The 19,443-nt window shown below is 46.0% G+C and overlaps 1 protein-coding gene across 4 annotated transcripts in view; it reads left to right on the forward strand.

The window, feature by feature from the left end:
• ASAP3 (ArfGAP with SH3 domain, ankyrin repeat and PH domain 3) overlaps nt 1–19,443 on the forward strand; it is a 69,732-nt gene that overhangs the window by 13,645 nt on the left and 36,644 nt on the right. For 3 of the 4 annotated variants that reach the window (XM_027841384.1, XM_027841385.1, XM_027841386.1), the window contains exons 2-4: nt 17,068–17,140; nt 17,297–17,442; nt 18,863–18,937. In XM_027841384.1, coding sequence (XP_027697185.1) covers nt 17,068–17,140; nt 17,297–17,442; nt 18,863–18,937 — 294 coding nt within the window. Of the gene's footprint in view, nt 1–15,912; nt 15,925–17,067; nt 17,141–17,296; nt 17,443–18,862; nt 18,938–19,443 lie in introns of those variants that run through there. The other variant, XM_027841387.1, reaches the window with a different exon arrangement.

The raw sequence follows: 19,443 nt of genomic DNA on the forward strand, positions 1-19,443 counted from the left end.
ATGTCAGAGCTGGGAGGGGCCTGAGAACACAGAATGTCAGAGCTGGGAGGGGCCTGAGAACACAACTCACATGCATTAGAAGAGGATGTTAGGGCTGAAAAGAGGAAGTTCTAGCTGATCGAAAACTGTCTTTAGTGTCCAAGCCACTTAGTTTCGGTCCTGGCTCAGCTACTGTGTGGACTTGCACAAATTACTTCTCCTTTCTGGGCCTCAGTTATTTTCCTTTAAAAAAGAAAGAAAGAAAAAATAAAGTTTATTTCTGCATTTTGTTTTTACATCACAGTCCTTTATGAAAATACTTAATCCTTTCCTTCCCTCCTCCTCTATTCAGCAAGTGTTTCCCTGTACCAGCCCTGAGCACCCTCATAGTCCAGGTCTTTCAAAGGAAAGATGAGAGACAAATCTCTTCATCCCTTCTCCAGGGCTAAAGCAGGTCATTCTGATGACTCGTCAATCGGCCCCATCCCCTTCGGGAAGGGATACCAGCTCCCTGGCTAGGGAAGGAAGAAGGGGGCTTGTTTCCTGACATCATCCCTGCCCTTGTGTATTTCAGTCTCTTGGTCCTGCTAATTTCACTCTTCCTCAATTGCTATGGATCTTCCCCCATGTTTCTCTGAATTCCTTCCGTAAGGCACAACAACATTCCATTCCATTCATTAGCCAATCGTTCTACAAATACTCACTAAACACCTACTCTGTGCCAGGCATTCATTTAATGTGACTTTTCTGCTCATTCCCCAATGGGTGGGTACCCCTTTTCTTTTCCATTTTTTGCTACTGCTTCTGTGAATATGGTGTTGGAGACAGAGGCTTTCTTTTTGGTCATTGGTGGAGGAGGTAGGATTTTATGAGCATACTGGCCCACTTTAGTTTGCTCATCAGTAAAATGAGGGTGAATGTCAGAAGAATAAGGTTTCTAAGGTCCCTTCCAGTTCTAGACTTTATGGTCCAATGAATGAGGAAAAGAAAAAGTTCATCACCATTACTAATAATACTCCTCCCCCATTTCTAAAGTATGTGAGATTTTACAGGGTACTTTCCTTAACAAGAGCCATGTAAGAGAAGTGCAAATATTGTCTCCATTTTACAGATGGGGAAACAGCCACTCAGAGGAGAATTTTGACTTGCTCAAGCTCACACAACTTGCAAGTACCAAAGCTGTGACTCAGAACTAGGTTTTTAAATTTATTTTTTAAATTTTAAATTAATTTACATGTTTTCAGTTTTCAGCATTCACTTCCATAAGCTTTTGAGTTTTACATTTTCTCTGCCTCCCTCCCCTTCCCCCTGCCCAAGACAGTGTGCAATCTGATATAGGCTCATATACATTCTTATTAAACATATTTTCACATTAGTCATGTTGTAAAAAAGAATTTTGATCTGCATTCAGACTCCATAGTCCTTTCTTTCGATGTAGATAACATTTTCCATCATGAGTCCTTTAGAGTTGTCTTAAATCCTTGGATCATTGTATTGCTGAGAAGAGCTAAGTATATCAAAGTCAGTCACCACACAACATGTCTGTTATTGTGTACAACATTCTCCTGGTTCTGCTCACTTCACTCAGCATCAGTCCATACAAGTCTTTCCAGGTTTTTCTGAAATCCCCCTGTTCATCATTTCTTATGGCACAATAGTATTACTTACATTCATATACCACACCTTGTTTAGCCATTCCCCAACTGATGGGCATCCCCTCAATTCCTAATTCTTGGTCACTGCAAAAAGAGCTACTATAAATATTTTTGTGCATGTAGGTCTTTTTCTCATTTTTATGGTCTCTTTGAGATACAGCCCTGGAAGTGGTATTGCTGGGTCAGAGGGTATGCACATTTTTGTAGCCCATTGGGCATAGTTCCAAATTGCCCTCCAAAATGGTTGGATCATTTCACAACTCTACCAACAATGCATTAGTGTTCCAGTTTTCCCACATCTTCTCCAGCATTTATAATTTTCCTGTTTTGTCATGTTAGCCAATCTGATAGGTGTGATGTGGTACCTCAGAGTTGTTTTGGTTTGCATTTCTCTGATCAGTAATGATTTAGAGCATTTTTTCATATGGTTATAGATAGCTTCAATTTCTTCATCTGAAAACTGCCTATTCATATCCTTTGACCATTTATCAATTGAGGAATGACTTGTATTCTTATAAATTTGATTCAGTTCTCTATATATTTTAGTTATGAGGCCTTTATCAGAGACACTGGTTATAAAAATTCTTTCCCAATTTCCTGCCCTCCTAATCTTGGTTGCATTGTCTTTGTTTTTGCAAAAACTTTTCAATTTAATGTAATCAGAATTATTCATTTTGCATTTCATAATGTTCTCTATCTCATTTGGTCATAAATTCTTCTGTTCCCCATAAATCTGGCAGGTAAATTATTCCTTGCTCTTCCAGTTTGCTTATAGTATCAGCCTTTATATCTAAATCATGAACCCATTTTGGACTTTATGTTGGTATACAGTATAAGGTGTTGGTTTGTGCCCAGTTTCTGCCATACGGTTTTCCCATTTTCCCAGAAGTTTTTGTCAGATAGTGAGTTCTTATCCCAGAAGTTGGAGTCTTTGGGTTTATCAAACAGTAGATTACTATAGTCATTGACTATTGCTATCTTGCATACCTAATCTGTTCCACTGATCTACCACTCTATTTCTTAGCCAGCACTAAGTAGTTGGTTTTTAAATTTCCACTTCCTCACTGTTGTTGAGCTTGAGGGGAGAGAACATCTCGATTTATTTCAACCCAACAACCATTTATTGAGGATTTTTCTGAGCCTGGAACAGTAATGCAATACATTTAGTAAATGCGTGTTGACTGGCTAACAGTGCCCAACCACCATGCCAGGTGCTGGGGATATGAAAACAAAACAGTTTCTGATTTCAGGGAGCTCTCGTTCTGGGGGTTGGAGGGTGCAGAGAATATGAAAGCAAAATAATACGTGCACAGATAGATGCATAGAAAAATAGGTCTAGGTGGTGCAGTAGATAGAGCTCTGGCCTTGGAGTCAGGAGGACCAGAGCTCAAATTTGGTCTCAGACACACAACACATGACACTTACTAGCTATGTGACCCTGGGCAAGTCACCTAACCCCGATTGCCTAGCAAAAGAAAAAATAGGTCCAGAATAAACACAGGGTGTCCCCAAAGTCTTAGTGCATCTTTTAAGCTAGTGAAGTGCTGAAAAACTGCACTAGGACTTTTGGGACACCCTAGAGAAAGTGAAAAACAATTAACAACAGTAGAGAAAGTGGAGTGTTTCTACTCTGGCACACTCAGCCAGGACAAACCCTTTTGTTATTCAGTTGTGTCTAACTCTTCATGACCCCACTTGGGGTTTTCTTGGCAGAGATACTGGAGCGATTTGCCGTTTCCTTCTCTGGCTCATTTTACATATGAGGAAACTGAGACAAACAGGGTGAAGTGACTTGCCCAGGTGAGTGTCTGAGGCTGGATTTGAACTCAGGGAGAGGAGTCTTCCTGACTCCAGGCCCAGCACTCTATCCACTGTGCCGCCATGCTGCTCCCAGTCCATAGTGTTTTGTAAATAGAGAAGTGTGTATTTGCCAGACAGTGAACTCATAAACTGTAATGGCTTGAAAGGGGTCTTTGTCCAATCTTCCTATTTTTACAGAAGAAATTAAGACCCAGGGGCAGGAGTAATTTGCTCTAGGCCACATTTACCCATTAGTAGCAGAGCCAGGCCTAATAATAACAATAGCTAGCAGGTATATAGCTGTATGTGTCATTTCCTGTGGTCCTACAATTGCCCTGGGAGGTAGGTGCTATTATTATCCCCATTTTACAGAGGAGGAAACTGAGACTCACCGAGGTGAAGCATCTTGCCCAGGGTGACGCAGCTAGCGAGGTTCAGAGGAAGATTTGAACTCTAGTATTCCTGACTTACAAATCCAACCCTCTATCCACCATACCACCTTGCCTGCCTCTCTCCTGCCCCTCAGTGCCACGTTCTTGGTCTGGGGGTGGGGAGAGCATCTGGCCAAGGGAATCTTTGCCTCTCTGTCTGTCTGTCTGTCCTCTTTCTTTCTCCTCCCATCCTGGCTGAGTGCCTGAGTAGGAAGAACACTCCTCTCTCTTCTCTCTTTCTCTCTCTTACTCTCTTTCTCTGTCTCTTCTTTCTCTGTCTGTCTCTCCTCCTATCCTGTGTGAGTGTGTCAGAGTAGAAAGAACACTCCTCTCTTTTCTCTCTCCTCTCTCTTTCTTCTTATTCTCTTTCTTTCTTTCTCCCTCCCTTTTCCTTCTCTCTTTTTCTCTCCCCTCCTCTCTTTCTTTTCTCTCCTCTTTCCTTCTTTCTCTCTCTTCCTTCTCTCTGTTTCCATCTCTGTCTCCGTCGCTTTCTCTTCTTCCTTCTCTGTGTCTTCCTCTCTCTCCATCTCCATCTCTCTGTCCTGTCTCTCTGTTTCTCTCTGTTGGTCTGTGTCTTTATCTGCCTGTCTGCCTATCTTCCCTCCCTTCTCTCTCTTTACACCCACTTTTTCCTCCGTACTTCTTTTGCCACCAACCTAGGCCAGGCCCCGATGCCAGGGCTGCCTTCCTTCCTCCCCTTTGCCGGGAGCTGCCAGCTGCGCTGTAGATTTGGCTGCCCAGCCTCCATCCCTGCCTTTTCTGATGCCCCACTCTACCAAAATAACTGGGTTTATTTTCTGGGTATTTTGTATGTGTGTACCCCCTGCCAAGCAGATTACAGGCTCCTTGAGAGGGAGGACAGCTTCTTGTTTGTCGTCATACCCACAGGACCTACCACAGCGCTTGGCTGTACAGTGGGTACTTAATAGTGGTGTATTGAATTGAAATTAATCCGTTGAATTTCTTCTGACTCTTGTAATGGCCTCCTAACTTGGCCTCTCCTCTCTTCAGGCCACCCTCCACAGCACTGCCCAGGTATCTCTCTATCTCTGTGTCTTACTCATACACATACACACACATGCCTACATGTGTACGCATGCACATGTGTGTGCATGCACACACACACATACACACACGGCACTCCTCAGTGACTCCTCACGGCCTGCTGTCCTGAAGCCTTTCCAACCTGCCTCTGCTCGACCTGCCCTGTCTTATCCTATAAGAGTGAGTTCCCCTCATGTTTCCTCTGTTTTAACCCAACAAAGATACTGGCCATTGTCCCTCGTTCTCCTGCTTGTGCTCATGCCTAGAATAGAATCTATATGGACATAGGTATAGCTGTATACACACACCATATCACAGTATAGAGATGCTTTGCCCATTATGTTATATTATGTAAACACAAATATATGTGCATATACATGTACATGTATATATGTTTTTATAACCGCAGTGCCCAACATAGTATACACACATGTATGCGTGCACACACAAACACGTGTGCATGCACATATATGTCGACATACACAGCACTGTAACGGTAGTGCCCAGCACAATATGCACATTATGCACATACAACAAACATGTATGTGCATGTGCATGCATACATATGCCCTCATATGCCCAGCACAGTGTGTGTACATACACATGCATGCACACAGCCCTATGTGTGTGAGGCACACATATACATACATATGCATACACATCTATGTCCTCTTACCCCCAAGGCCTTGCACAAAGTGAAAGCTTAGTAAATATTTAGTGGATGATTCCACCCCGCAGTGAACGGGCTGGCCAGTGTGGCCAGCGCTCTGGTCCTGCTGGTGGACGGGCTGTGTGGCCAATGGCTCACACACGTTCATTCACACACATTCCGTTCATTCGTTCAGCAAACATGAAGCATCAAGCGCGTGTGGAGACCTGGGAGTGTGGGAGGTGTGTGCAAAATGAGCCAAGACACAATTCCTGTCTTTCTGGAGATTACAATCTTATGGGAAGATAAGGCAGAACTAGAGTATACATTATTAATCAAGGTTAAATGCATCATTGTACAACAGATGTTATGTGAGCCTGGGCACAGCATCTCCCCTCTCATGGCTGCAGGCAGCGCGGCCACTGGAAACTGCAGAGAGGATGCCAAGCTGCTTCGGTAAAGGGTGTTTCCTCACCTGGGAGTTCCCTATACCAATGATATCTCCGGTCCAGCCCTGGCTCCCGTCCCTTCCCTCTCCCCAGTCCCCAGGCCATGCTCTGTGAGGTCTAAGGGTCTAAGGGGAAGCAGGCGGTGGGGGTGGGGTGGACCTTGGAAGTGAGCCACCTCCGCCAGCCTGCGCTTGATACTGAGCTGCCCTCAGGAAGAGGGAGAGACTGGGGCCCCTGCCTCCCATCCCCCCTGCTCCTCCGAGGCTCAGCCAAGGCCCAGGACCGGGCTGGGGGAGGAGGCGCTGCAGGCCGGCCCACAGACCAGGGCTCTGGCCTTCATTTGCACATGGTTGGAGGGGCTTAGCCCGGGCGGGGCCCTCCCTAGGGTCCAGAAGAATGCTAGACTAACCCAAGTCTCTGGTTTCTCCGGAGCTTTTTCTTTAGATGTTTCCAGAGCACGCATCTCATACCCTGCCTCATTGTGGCATTCGATTTGGCGTCAGGGAATTTGAGTGCAGGGACCAAGAACTGAACCTCTTTAGAGGTTTTGTCATCTGTGAAATGGGGCCAATAGCAGTCACCCTGCTTCCCCCACAGGGTTGTTGTCAGCAAACTGCTATGGAGACCTTATGTGTTTTGTTCCTCTTACAGATAACAGATTTTATCCCCTGCCCCCACATCAGATTAATTCTAAGCTCCTTGAGAGCAGGGCACACGCTATTCTCTCCCCTACCCCTTTTAACCCTAAGCCCATGGCCTTACACACACACACACACACACACACACACAGAGTAGGTATTTTATACATGTTAGCTGAGTTTGAATTTATCAAAACATTGCAGGATTTAGAGCTCATTTTTCAGATGCAGAAACTGAGGCCCAGTGTGGTATTTTAAACCTGTATCATTAATGAGTTTTTTTCATCAAGATTAAACGACCTTCTTTATTATATATGTCTGGGAGAGGACAATGACGGAGTGGATAGAGCACCAGGCCTGGAGTCAGAAAGACCTGAGTTCAAATTTGGCCTCAGACACTTATTAGCTGTGTGACCTTGAACAAGTCACTTATCCTCTGTCTGCCTCAGTTTCCTCATCTGTAAAATGGGGATAATAGTAGTACCTCCCTTCCAGGGTTGACTTGTGAGGATCAAATGGGATAAAATTTAAGCCCTTGGTATAGTGCCTGGCACATAGTAAATGCTATGTAAATGCTGGCTGTTGTTCTTATTAAAGGAGAGGAAAAGGGATACCAGGGGAAATTTAGGTGGCTGAAAAAGAAAAGGGATCACTGGAAATTTATTTTAAAAAATACTAAATGGCCATAGAATTTGGAGCTGGAAGTACCTTGGAAACCTTCTTGTCATAAGATCCTAGATCTGGAACCAGAAGAGATCTCAGAGGCAACCTAGTCTGACACCCCCACCCCCACCCCCACTTTACAAATAAGGAAACCGAGGTCTGGGGAAGTTAAATGACCTGTTGGAAGTCCACTCTGACCCCAGGGCCAGCATTCTTTCCGCTTTGACTGGATGTGTCCTGTGTGTCCTCACATAGCCCCCTTCATTTTACAGATGAGGAAACTGAGGCCCAAGGTCACCCAGATGTCAGTAAAAGGTCTGTGATTTGTATCATAACAACAGCAACAACAAAAAAGTCCCCTGCCCTGGGAAAGTCCCCACCTGGAGACTTTGGTCTCCTACTGTCCTTCTGCCAATCGCTGTAATGTTGCTGTGGTGTTTCTTGAAAAATCCCCTTGAAATTCCCATGCCTCTTTCTCTCCTCTGCCATGACATTTTCTAGGGAATAGCCGGGGTTCCCAGGGTAAGGCCAGAGTGGGGAGGCTGGCCACGTGGCTCCCATCTCTGGACTCCCTCGTGAAATGTGAGAGGGGCTGGAGGTCAGGGGCCTGGCTCCAGAATCCAGGCCATCCCGCTCTGATTGCCCCAGTTCCTGGCAGGACGGAGAGCTGGGAGCCACAGGAAATAGCAACCAGGATGCTGGGTGGGGTCCTGGCTGGAAGAGAATGCAGCCTTCTGAGCTCCAGCCGGCCGGCAGGCTTTGGTTGGGAGAGTGGGGGCTCTGTGGGAAGGGTTCTGAGTTTCCCTCGAAACCAGCCAGCTTTTGGGGCCCTGCCTTCTCTGCCTCGCTCAGGGGGTGGAAGGGGAAATGTATCGAAACGAAACCTGTTTGGCTGTTCCTGAAAACTTCTGCTGTTCTTACTATTTTTGCTATTTTTGCCTTTGTGCAGAAGTTAGATTTTTGTGAGGACAGTTAGAGACTTGATAGGGCTAGAGACGTCTGGAACCAGAAGATGCCTTAGATTATAGCCTGTCAGATGGGAGTCTTACTCCAGATGGGATGGTCCTTAGAACCCAGAAGGTCAGAGCTGGGAAGGACCTTAGAACCCAGAATGTCAGAGCTGGGAGGACCCTTAGATCCCAGAATGTCAGAGCTGCAAAGGGTCTTAGGACAGAGAATGTCAGAGCTGGGAGGGCCCTTAGAACACAGGATGTCAGAGGTGAGAGGGCCCTTAAAACACAGGATGTCAGAGCTGGGAGGACCCTTAGAACACAAAATGTCAGAGCTGGGAGGGCGCTTAGAACACAGAATGTCAGAGCTGGGAGGGCCCTTAGAACACAGGATGTCAGAGCTGGGAGGGCCCTTAGAACACAGGATGTCAGAGCTGGGAGGGCCCTTAGAACACAGGTCAAAACTAGAGAGCCCTGGGTAAGGAACTGAATTTTCTAACCCTGAGAAAAGATATGAAAATACTACTTCAGAGTCCCTGAGTAAACGTTAAAAAGAAATAAAATCCTACCACTTAACATTTAATTTAGAGTCTAAATTGCTTCAGTAGAGGGTGTATTCAGATTGCCATCCTAAGCTGGTCAGCCCTGAGGCCGCCTCCGTGTCCACTGGATGCCCTTGGGAAGCTCCCCATCCCCTCCTCTCTAATCCCTTCCCCCCTCTTAGTATCGGCCTCCTTGGTGAGGCCACCTTCTCCTTGGCTGCTGTCTGTGTCCTGTAGCTCCTCAGGGTAGGTCTTGCCCCAAAAGAGAACTGTTTGGTTGGGTGCTAGAAACCCCCGAGTTCAGCCCCTCTCCTTATTTTCCCCCTTGACTCCCCCAAGAGAAGAGGCAACTCTAGGCAAGAGAGGTCCTCTTCCTTCGTGGGTGGAAGGGGCTATTTGGAGACTGAGAAGGGAAGGTGCGGTTTGCAAGGATTTCTTTGGATCCATTATCCTTCACACTTTTCTCCTGAGGGGGAGTGAGCAGATGATGGGCTGGGCTTGGCCTGGCTTGGCTTGTCGGAGGCTGCCAAGTCATTAGGGTGGAAGGGTGTGCATTCCCCACTCCCCACCTTCTCCTGCCTTGGCCACCCACAAAGGAGCCTGCAGAGCTCCCCTCTTACCCTGGCCCAGGGAGGGTGGGTGGGCTGAGGAGAAGAAAAATACGAGAAATGAATCAAACATGCATTCCCAGAGAAAGGATCGGGTCTGGATCTGAGATTTCGTTGGCATAGAGAACTCCCAGATGAAAAAACTCTCTCTACTAATTTAGGTCGGCATACCATCTTCATCATCATCATCATCATAGTAATAATAATAATAATAGTAATTATAATAGCAGCTAGCATTTATGTAGCACCTACTACATTCCCAGATACTTAACAAATGTCATTTTTATCCTCACAACAACCCTGGGAGACAAGTGATCTCCATTTGACAGTTGAGGAAACTGAGGCAGTTTAAGTGACTTGCCCAAGGTCACATAGCTAATTTGTCTAAGCTAATAAGGTCTGAGGCTAAGTATGAACTATTCCCATCCCAGGGCTCTGTCCCTTTCACCCCCAGGTGCCTGTCAGTCTTAGCAAGTTGGCTGAGGCCCCGAGGTTAAGTCACTTAGCTACAGTCACACATCCAGGCCAAGTCAGAGGCTAGAAGGCCACCCTTTGACCCAGTACTCTAGGCTTCTTCTCATTCCTAGAGAGAAAAGAAAAGATACCTCCCTCCCTTCTTTGGAGAGGTGGAGGACTACAGATATGGAACATAGCATCTATTGTCAAAATTAGCTAATGTGTTAGTTTTCTTGAGTTGCTTTTTTCTCTTAAGAAAAAAAAAAAAAGAAAACTTGGGGCAGCTAGGTGGCGCAGTGGATAGAGCACCAGCCCTGGATTCAGGAGGACCTGAGTTCAAATGTGACCGCAGACACATAACACTGACTAGCTGTGTGACTCTGGGCAAGTCACTTAACCCCAATTGCCTCACCAAAAAAAAAAAAAAAGAAAGAAAAGAAAAATTGTTATAAGGAATGTCTCACTGGGCAGAGGAGGAGGGAGGGATATGTTTGTAGATGAAGTTGATGTAGAAACAAAATACATTGATAAAAACATTTTTTTGAAGAGATAACTTCATTGTCTGGAAGGGCCAACCCAAACTGGGTCATGGAGGGAAAGGCCCAATAGCCAGAAGGCTAACTCTCCCTGCCCCTGACTGGCCACAGTCCAGGATCCATTTTCTTCCCTGTAAATGTGTGTGCTGCTGAGGGCCCTTCTCACTAATATTTCTCCAATTCAAATATAGATGGCACTTGAGCGTTAACAAAGCGCTTTCTCTGAAGCAGCCCTGTGGGGTAACTCACAGAAATGTTGTCATACTCATTGGGCAGATGAGGAAACCTGGGCTCAAAGTGAATGGCCCAAGGTCACAGAGGAAGGCGTCAAAACCGGAATTTGAACCTGGGACTCCTGACTCAGGATAGCAGTAGAGGGGATTCTTGTGTAGGTACAGTCTGTTCTAGAGTGCCTTCTATGATACAACTCTATATCCATTGAGGGCTCTTTCCACATAGCATTCTGAGGTTCCTCGGGTTTCTCAACATTCTAAGGTTTAATGTTTCTTCTAACTTTAACATACTAATGTTCCTCCCGAATCTGAAATTCTGTGTTCTAAGGGCCTTCTTAGCTCTGACATTCTGTGTTCTAAGGGCCATCCCGGCTCTGACATTCAGTGTTCTAAGGGCCCTCCCAGCTCTGACATTCTGTGTTCTAAGGGCCCTCTCAGCTCTGACAGTCTGTGTTCAAAGGGCCCTCCCAGCTTTGACAGTCTTCATTCTAAGGCCCTTCCCAGCTCTGACATTCTGTGTTCTAAGGGCCCTCTCAGCTCTGACATTGTGTTCTAAGGCACTTAGCTCTGACACCCTGTGTTCTAAGGGCCCTCCCAGCTCTGACATCCTATGTTCTAAGGGCACTCCCATCTCTGACATTCTGTGTTCTAAAGACCCTCCCAGCTCTGATATTCTGGGTTCTGAGGGTCTTCCATGTCTGACATTCCACGTTCTTCAGCCCCTCCCAGTCCTGACATTCTATGATAATGATGATGTTCTAAGACCTCCTTGATAATGACATTCAATTCAGTTCAATTCAACAAGTACTTAATTAAGCACTAGAGACAGTGGCTGCCTCTCTGTCCGAAGTTTGAGTAACCCAAATTAAGCCTTCTCCCAGAGATGGGCCCTCCCCTACCCCCTTTTAAACAGGGTGCCTGGGTACCTGTCTTTAGGATTCCCCTAAAAGGAGATTCAAGCATTCCTTTGTCAAGGTTGGGGGAGGGGGATCAGTGAGCTGATGGACAGTGTGTTCTGAGTGGTTATAAGAAAAACCCACTGTGGCTGGGGATAGCCCTCATATCCCCAAGGCACCCATGCAGAAATGGCCGCTGGAGCTGCAGCTGATGTTTGCCAAGTCTCCTGGAAACCCTGCCCTCCTCCCACCAGGCTGCCTGGCCTTGGGCCTCAGCGGTGAGGTACATGGTCTGAGCTGTGCCCATAAGCTTCCCGTTGCCTTCTGGTCTTGGAATCTGGAAGACCTGGGTTCAAATCATATGTCTGAACCTTAGTTTCCTCCTCTGCAGAATGGGGCTGTCCTGAGGAGCCCATAAGTGCTTTGTAGACTCGACATACTATGTAAAATGTAAGTTATTATTAACCAAGGCCCTATCCTGTTAGCATGTGTTGTTGCCTGCAATTCTACCATTAGACATTCATTCTTGGAATATGCAGAATGACATAGAAAGAAACCTAGGTTTAGAGTCAGAAAACCTAGGGGCGCCACTTATTAGCTGTGTGATCTCAGGAAAGCTAGCATACCTCTCTGAACCTCAATTTTTCTAACTGGAAATGCGAATAATGGTACCGGCACTACCTACCTTATAGGGTTGTTATGAGGAAAAGTACTTTATGAACCATAGCTTGCTATCAAATTTAAGCTATTTACTATTATGATTGAGCTAAGGCCTTGGCTCTTCAGGCCTCCTCTTAAAAAAAAAATGCAGGTACCCCTGGTAGGGATCACAGATCTGGAGCTAGAAGGAATCTTTGAGGTCATCTGATCCAAACCCATTTTTTTTTTTTTTTGGTGAGGCAGTTGAGGTTAAGTGACTTGCCCAAGGTCACACAGCTAGTAAGTGTCATGTGTCTGAGGGCAGATTTGAACTCAGATCCTCCTAATTCCAAGGCCAGAGCTCTATCCACTGCGCCATCTAGCTTCCCGTATCAAAACCCCTTTTACAGATGAGGAAACCAGGGCCCAGCAAGATTAAGTGATTCTCACAAGGTCACACCAGTAGTAAATGGCAGAGTCAGGATCTGAATCCAGGTCCTCTGACTCCAAATTCTCTGTACTATGCCATTTAAAGTAGTTTCTCATGTAGCCTTTCCTTTGGGGATACCTAAGGGCAGGGCACTGAGAGCATGAGTATTTTGATGACAGAAGCTCCCCTCAGCTCCAGGATCAGGGGCCTTCCCAAATCTTGGCATCCATCCATAATCATAAAATCATAAGAGTTAGAACTAGAAGAGAATGTATAATCTCTTCCGACTTCCCTTATTTTACAGATGGGGAAACTGAGGCCCATAGTCATTTGCCTCTTTTTTCTTTTTTTTTTTTTTGACACCCCCCAGTGCTTAGCACAGTGCCCTTGCTCTTAATAAATGTTTATCATGTTGTATTGTACGGTGATTTAAGTGGTTTGTCTAAGGTCCCATGGTTATTCAGGGGCAGTCTCCAGAGACTCTAGCCCAGGTTCTCCAACTCCCAATTCCATGTTCTTTCCACTAGACCGAGACATGTTCCCCGGCTGTCTGATTGTTGCTTCTCCGATGGCTGCCCGTGACTCTGTGGAGTCCCACAGCAGACTGGCTTCTGCAGGGCTTAAAGGTGGGGAAGGGGTGTTGGGGAACTCCAGGAGAGGCAGTGCCCAGGGCAGGAACGCAGCCTGAGGCCTAAGGGAGGGAGGCTTCCCAAAAGGCCCTTTTTGGACAAACCCCCGCCCCTCTGAGAAGAGAAACTGAGGGGGTCATGTGGTCATTCTTCCCTTGGTGAGTAAGGACAGGTGGGGAGTGGGGACATACTGACCCACACGTTTTTTTTCTTCCACTGGCCTATTTCTAGACTCTGGGCAGAGCAGCCTGCTTGGGCACACATTTGTCATTAAGCGCCACACCTCCCTTTCCTGGCAGCCTTCCAAGCCAGAGCCAGAGCTCTGCATGGGGTGGCAGGACTGGCAGGGCTCTGCGGCTAGTTCAGTCTGGGACTTGGGACAATCCCCTTCCCTGTCCAACCTTAGTCTCTTTATCTGGGGGCGTTCTTGGGTCCTTTCCTAGGTTTTAAGGTTTTCTAACTTCCTTTATTCTAACATTGTGTTTTAAAGGCCTTCCCAGCCCTGACACTGTGTTCTAAGGGCCCTCCCAGCCCTGACATTCTGTGTTCTAAGATTCCCTCTCAGCTCTGACATTCCATATTTTAAGGGCCCTTCCCAGTTCTGACATTCTATGTTCTAAGACTCCCTCCTAACTCTGATATTTGTGTTCTTAGGGCCCTCCCAGTTCTTACAATTTCTGTTCTGACATTCTGTGTTTTAAGGGCCCTCCCAGCTCTGACACTGTGTTCTAGGGCCCTTCCCAGCTCTGACATTCTTGGTTCTAAGAGCCTTCTCAGCCCTGACATTCTGTGTTCTAAGGCCCCCCCCCAGTTCTTACAATTTATTTTCTGTTATGCTGTCTTTTCCAAGAATGTTCCCACCTTTTACATCAGAGTAGGAAGTGTGGTATTAATCAATCAATAAACAAACATTTATTAAGCAGCTGCTATGTAGCAGGCACTGCTACGTACAAATGCAAAAAGATATAAATGCAAAAAAAGCAATAGGCTTGTCCTCAAGGAGCTTCCAGTCTATCTGTGGGAGAAAACATGTACAGATACAAGAAAATACAGACTATATACAATACACATTCAAAGTGTTTGAGGGAGGGCGGGCTTTAGTAGATGTGGGGATCAATAAACACTTCATGTAGGAGATGGTGCTTGAGCTGAGTCTGGAAGAAAACCAGAGATATGGCAAAGCACTGGCTTTGGAGTCAAAGGACCTGCATTCAAATTCCACCTTGAATACTTACTAGCTGTGTGATCTTACACAAGTTATTTAATCTTCTTGGACCTCAGTTTCTTCTTCTATCAAATGAGGGCGTTGGATTTAGGGTTCTCCCAGTTCTTGATCTTTAATCCTATGAACCTTCATTTTCTTTTTTAAAATACATTTTTGTTTATTTTGTTATTTCCGAATCACATGTAAAGAAATTTTTAACATTCATTTTTTAACATTTTGAGTTCTAGATTCTCTCCCTCCCTCCCTCTCTTCCCCTACCCCTTAAGAAGGCAAGCAATATGATACCAATTATACATGTGAAGTCATGCAAAACATATTTCCCCATTAGCTATGTTGAAAAAGAAAACACACACACACAAAAACAAGAAAAATAAAGAAAATTTTAAAAATTATTCTTCAATCTGCACGCAGTTTATCAGTTCTCTCTGTGTCTCTGTCTCTGTCTCTCTGTCTCTGTCTCTCTGTCTCTGTCTCTTTGTCTCTGTCTCTCTCCTTTCTCTCCCCCCCCCCCAGCCTTTGGCCCTCTCTCTGGAAGCAGAGAGCAGTTTTTCATCATGAGTCCTTTGGAACTGGCTCACTGTCTTGATCAGAGTAGCTGCGTCTTTCACAGCTGATCATCATTATACTACTGCTGTTCCTTTGTACAGTTGAACCTTTGTTTTCTGAGAGGTCTCTTCAAGCTCTGACATTTTGTGATCAGACCTCTTCTGAAACACAACCAAGAAGGAGCTTTAAACTTGTCTCCAAACCCCACGGCAGGACTGATGCCACCTGGGTAGAGCTCCCATCTATAAAGGCCAGCTTCTCACTCATCTGCCTTATGAAGATCCCTTTTCTGATCTTTCCAGTCACCATTTCCTTGTCTGACATCCATCCTAGATGTTTGGGCCTTGCGTCTATCAATCTCCGTCCTCATGATTCCCACCTTAGGCACACACAGATGGCTAGAAATGAGGGATCTCCCCACTGTGATCAAACCATAGACGTGGATATCTAGATGCCACCTGCTCCCCTGTGCTTGCCCCTGACTCAGACTTTCAGGGATGTCTGGCGTTTCTCATTTTGCTACTTGTGAGCAAATATCCAAATTTTCTTTCTTTCTTTTTTTTTTTTTGGCTAGGGAATAGAGTTAAGTGACTTGCCCAGGGTCACACAGCTGGTAAGTGTTATGTGTCTGAAGCCAGATTTGAACTCAGGTCCTCTAGAATCCAGGGCCTGTGCTCTATCCATTGCACCACCTAGCTGCCCCCCAAATATCCAAATTTTATAGGGAATCCTAAGATTGTACATCTCGAGCTACCTCTGAGGCCAGCTAGGCCGTTCCTTTCATTTCAGTGATGAGGAAATTGAGGAGGAAGTGAAGTAACCTGTCCAAAGTCAAGGAAGTAGTAATCACACCCATCCTAGATCAGGAGGCAGGAAGATCAGTGTCCTCTTGTGGCCTCAGGTGGAGTGGGAGCCCGAGTGCTTTGGTAAATATTAACCGGATTTCTGGAATAAAGAATATGCTCATGACACACCTTTTAATTTAATTTGCATTATTAACATTTCCTCCATTACTTAATAATTTCAATCAAGCTCTGATTGTAGATTTGCCATTTCCAGCGTGAAAATACTGACATTGAAAATTGAACAATCAGGGGCAGCTAGGTAGAGCAGTGGATAGAGCACCAGCCCTGGATTCAGGAGGACCTGAATTCAAATCCAGCTTCAGACGCATAACACTTACTAGCTGTGTAACCCTAGGCGAGTCACTTAACTCCATTGCCTAATAAAAAAAAAAAAAGAAAATTGAACAATCAACTCAAGCTGGTTCCAGCATAGCCCTGAGTAGAGGGCCTGTGGTCTCCTGTGTGGAGATATTATAGTTTAATATTGCCTGATTTTTTCACAACATGACTATGATGGAAGTGTTTTACATGACTACACATGTATAACCTATATTGAATTTCTTTTCTCCTCAATGGGGGGTGGGGTGGGGAGGGAGGAAGGGAGAGAATTTGGAACTCAAAGTTTTAAAATGGAATGTTAAAAATTATTTTTACATGTAACTGGGGAAAAGTAAAATACTAAATAAAGAAAAAAATAGTGCCGATTTAGCGATCTGTGTGGGTGTCTTAGCCTATATATACTTGACTGTAAACTGCTAGAAAACAGGGATTTTATTTTGTCTCATCTAAATTGTATTTTTCCCAGTGACAAGTACAGGGTTCTTCATGTAGTAGGCACTTAATATGTGCTTTTTGTACTGGTCTGTACTGGATGGAAAGGATTTGTCACCTCCATAGACTCAGGAGGAGTGTAATGAGCTGCCTGGAAACATAGCGAGCCCCCATCACTAGTGGCCTTCAAGTGGAAACTACATGAGCACTTGTTGCTGTGTTGTGAAGAGGACGTCTTTTAAGTTAGCAGTTTGGATCAAATGCTTCCTGAGTTTTCTTCCAGCTCTGAAATCCTGTGATTCTATGAGGGGGGTGAAAAGGACTCTTGTCCCTTGGGTAGAGGAGGTCTGTAGTCTCTGTGTGGCCCTGTCAGGGGACTTGGGCCCCTAGTTTTGAAAGAAAGGCCCCCTGCCCTGTTGGTCTCTTGCAGAACCCTCTTTCTTTACTTCCCAGACCCTCGAAGGGGACCAGGCCATCCTGCAGCGAATAAAGAAATCAGTCCGGACGATTCATAGCTCTGGCCTCGGTGAGTGAAGGGGCAGCCGCGCTGGCCGGGGTGGTGGTGGCAGCCAGAAGCCCTCCCTGCTCCTTCCCACCCTCCGGTCCCCAGCTAACTCAGAACAACACCCCCTTCCTAAGACACGACCCAGCTGACAGCTCCCCGACGGACTTCCCTCCCCAGCCCACGTGGAGAATGAGGAACAGTACAGCGAGGCCCTGGAGACCTTTGGCAACAGCCACCTCTCCCAGAACAACCATGAGCTATCCACAGGCTTCCTGAACCTGGCTGTGTTCACCCGGGAGATGGCTGCCCTCTTCAAAAACCTGGTAAGGACGGAGAAGATGGACTGGCTTGCCGCCCCTCCCCCTTCCTCCCCTCAGGACCGCACGGTCTAGCTGAGCTAGAGGACAGCGTTACTGCTCAAAGAATGTGGAGCTTCAAGGTCCCGTGTCACCTAGGTGGCACGGTGGAGTCAAAAAGACCCGAGTTCAAATCCTTCCTCACGTGCTCTCTAACTTCGACCCTGAACACGTCACAGGATCATAGGTTTAGAGTTGGAAGGGTCCTTAGATAACATAGTCCAGTCCTTTTACAGAGAAGGAAATTGAGGCTCAGACTAGCTATGTGACCCCACGCAAGTCCCTTGTGAAGATAAGAGACTTACCTAGGGTCACGTAGCTAGTAAGTGTTTCAGAAGAGATTTGAACCCAGGACTTCCTCTCTCAGTCTTAGTTTCCTCACCTGTACAAAGAGGATAGTTCTATCACCTGGGTTGTTGTGAGGCTCAAGACGAATCTCATATATATATAGTGTTTGGCAAACCTCAGTGCACCGTGTAAATGGTGTATGTGTAATATACATGTATTTGTATGTATGTACGCACAAGTGTATATAAACACCATTATTGTTATTGGAACAAGCCTTTCCTTTTACAGATGAGGAAACTGAGGCCCAGAGCAGTAAGTAGCAGAGCTGGGATTAGAACCCAGGCCCCCTGATCATTACAGCCCAAGAAGTTTATAAAGTCCTTTTCATACCGTGACCCCGTGAGGAGTGTAGTGAAAGTCTCATGACAATTGAGGAAGTTGAGGCCTAGAGAGAGGAAATGTTTCAACCACGAATCTGGCAAGTGTTAGCCGTAAGATTAGAACGTGGCCTTCCTTTTCTGCACACGGGACATTGCCCGATGACGTGAGGATCGTTGTACGGTCTGATGATGAGGAAACGGGGAGAGCACTGAGGGTGCGGGTGGCCTGGGAAGGCTTTGCAGAGGGCTCCTACTTTGACTTGGCTCTTGAAAGATGACTGGGAAGGGGGACATCCAGGCTGGGGAACTATGTGCGCTAAAATGTGAAGGCAGGTAGGAGGCCTGCTGCCTGGAGGTGGAGGCACCTGGGTGGAGTGGAAAGGGCCTTCTTGCCCAAAGACCCAGCTCCAAGCTTAGCTCTGCCACGTTACGCATATGTGTCCCAGAAAAAGTCATGGTCACTCTCTGGGCCTCAGCTTTCCTATCTATAAAGTGGGGGCTGGGCTAGACAATTCAATTTGGTTCAGTTCATTCAGCAAGCAATTTTATCAGCTACCTAATGTGCCAATACACTTTGCTAAGTGGTAGAAATACAAAGAGAAAAATGAAACAGTGCTTGCCCTCAAGAAGCTTATATTCTATCAAGTGAGATGATATATACACAGATAAGTATATGCAAAGTAAATACAAGGTAGTAGCTCCGTCTCTGTTTCTTTCAGGTGCAGAACCTGAATAACATTGTGTCTTTCCCCCTGGACAGCCTGCTGAAGGGGCAGCTGAGGGATGGCCGACAGGTGAGGTTTTTGTGGGGTAAAAAGAGGTACGTGAGTCTTTGCAGCTGGTTGGGCTCTCCTCAGGTTCAGGGGCAAGGGCTCCCAGAGAGAGGTCACCGGGGCGCCTCAAATCCCTCAAATCACCTCCTAGGAAAAGTGTAGGGGAAATTTTAAGACCTATCTGAGGTAGGTTTAGGCCTTGAAAGACATACTCAACTCCATTAAGTACAATGAGAAAGTAACTTTCAGAGGAACTCTTTTCCCACTCTGATGGAGTAAAAATGCTACAGGGAGAGACCAGGAGGGAATGGGCAGCTGAGGGCTATCCCGTCACAAAGAAATCCCCACTGATTTTTCTGGTTGTTGGTGTGTTTGTCTTTCGTTCTCGAAGAGGGTCATGACATCAGGGAGATGATGACATGACTTACAGTTGACTTTGGTTTGAGTGAGGGAGGGTTGTGCCAGGTCACCAGCCTCACTTTCTCCTCCAGAGCCATCTGGGTCCAGTGGCCAGATACTCATCAGGA

The sequence above is a fragment of the Vombatus ursinus genome, unplaced genomic scaffold (assembly GCF_900497805.2).
Source record: "Vombatus ursinus unplaced genomic scaffold, bare-nosed wombat genome assembly UNPS02014859.1, whole genome shotgun sequence".
NCBI lineage: Eukaryota > Metazoa > Chordata > Mammalia > Diprotodontia > Vombatidae > Vombatus > Vombatus ursinus.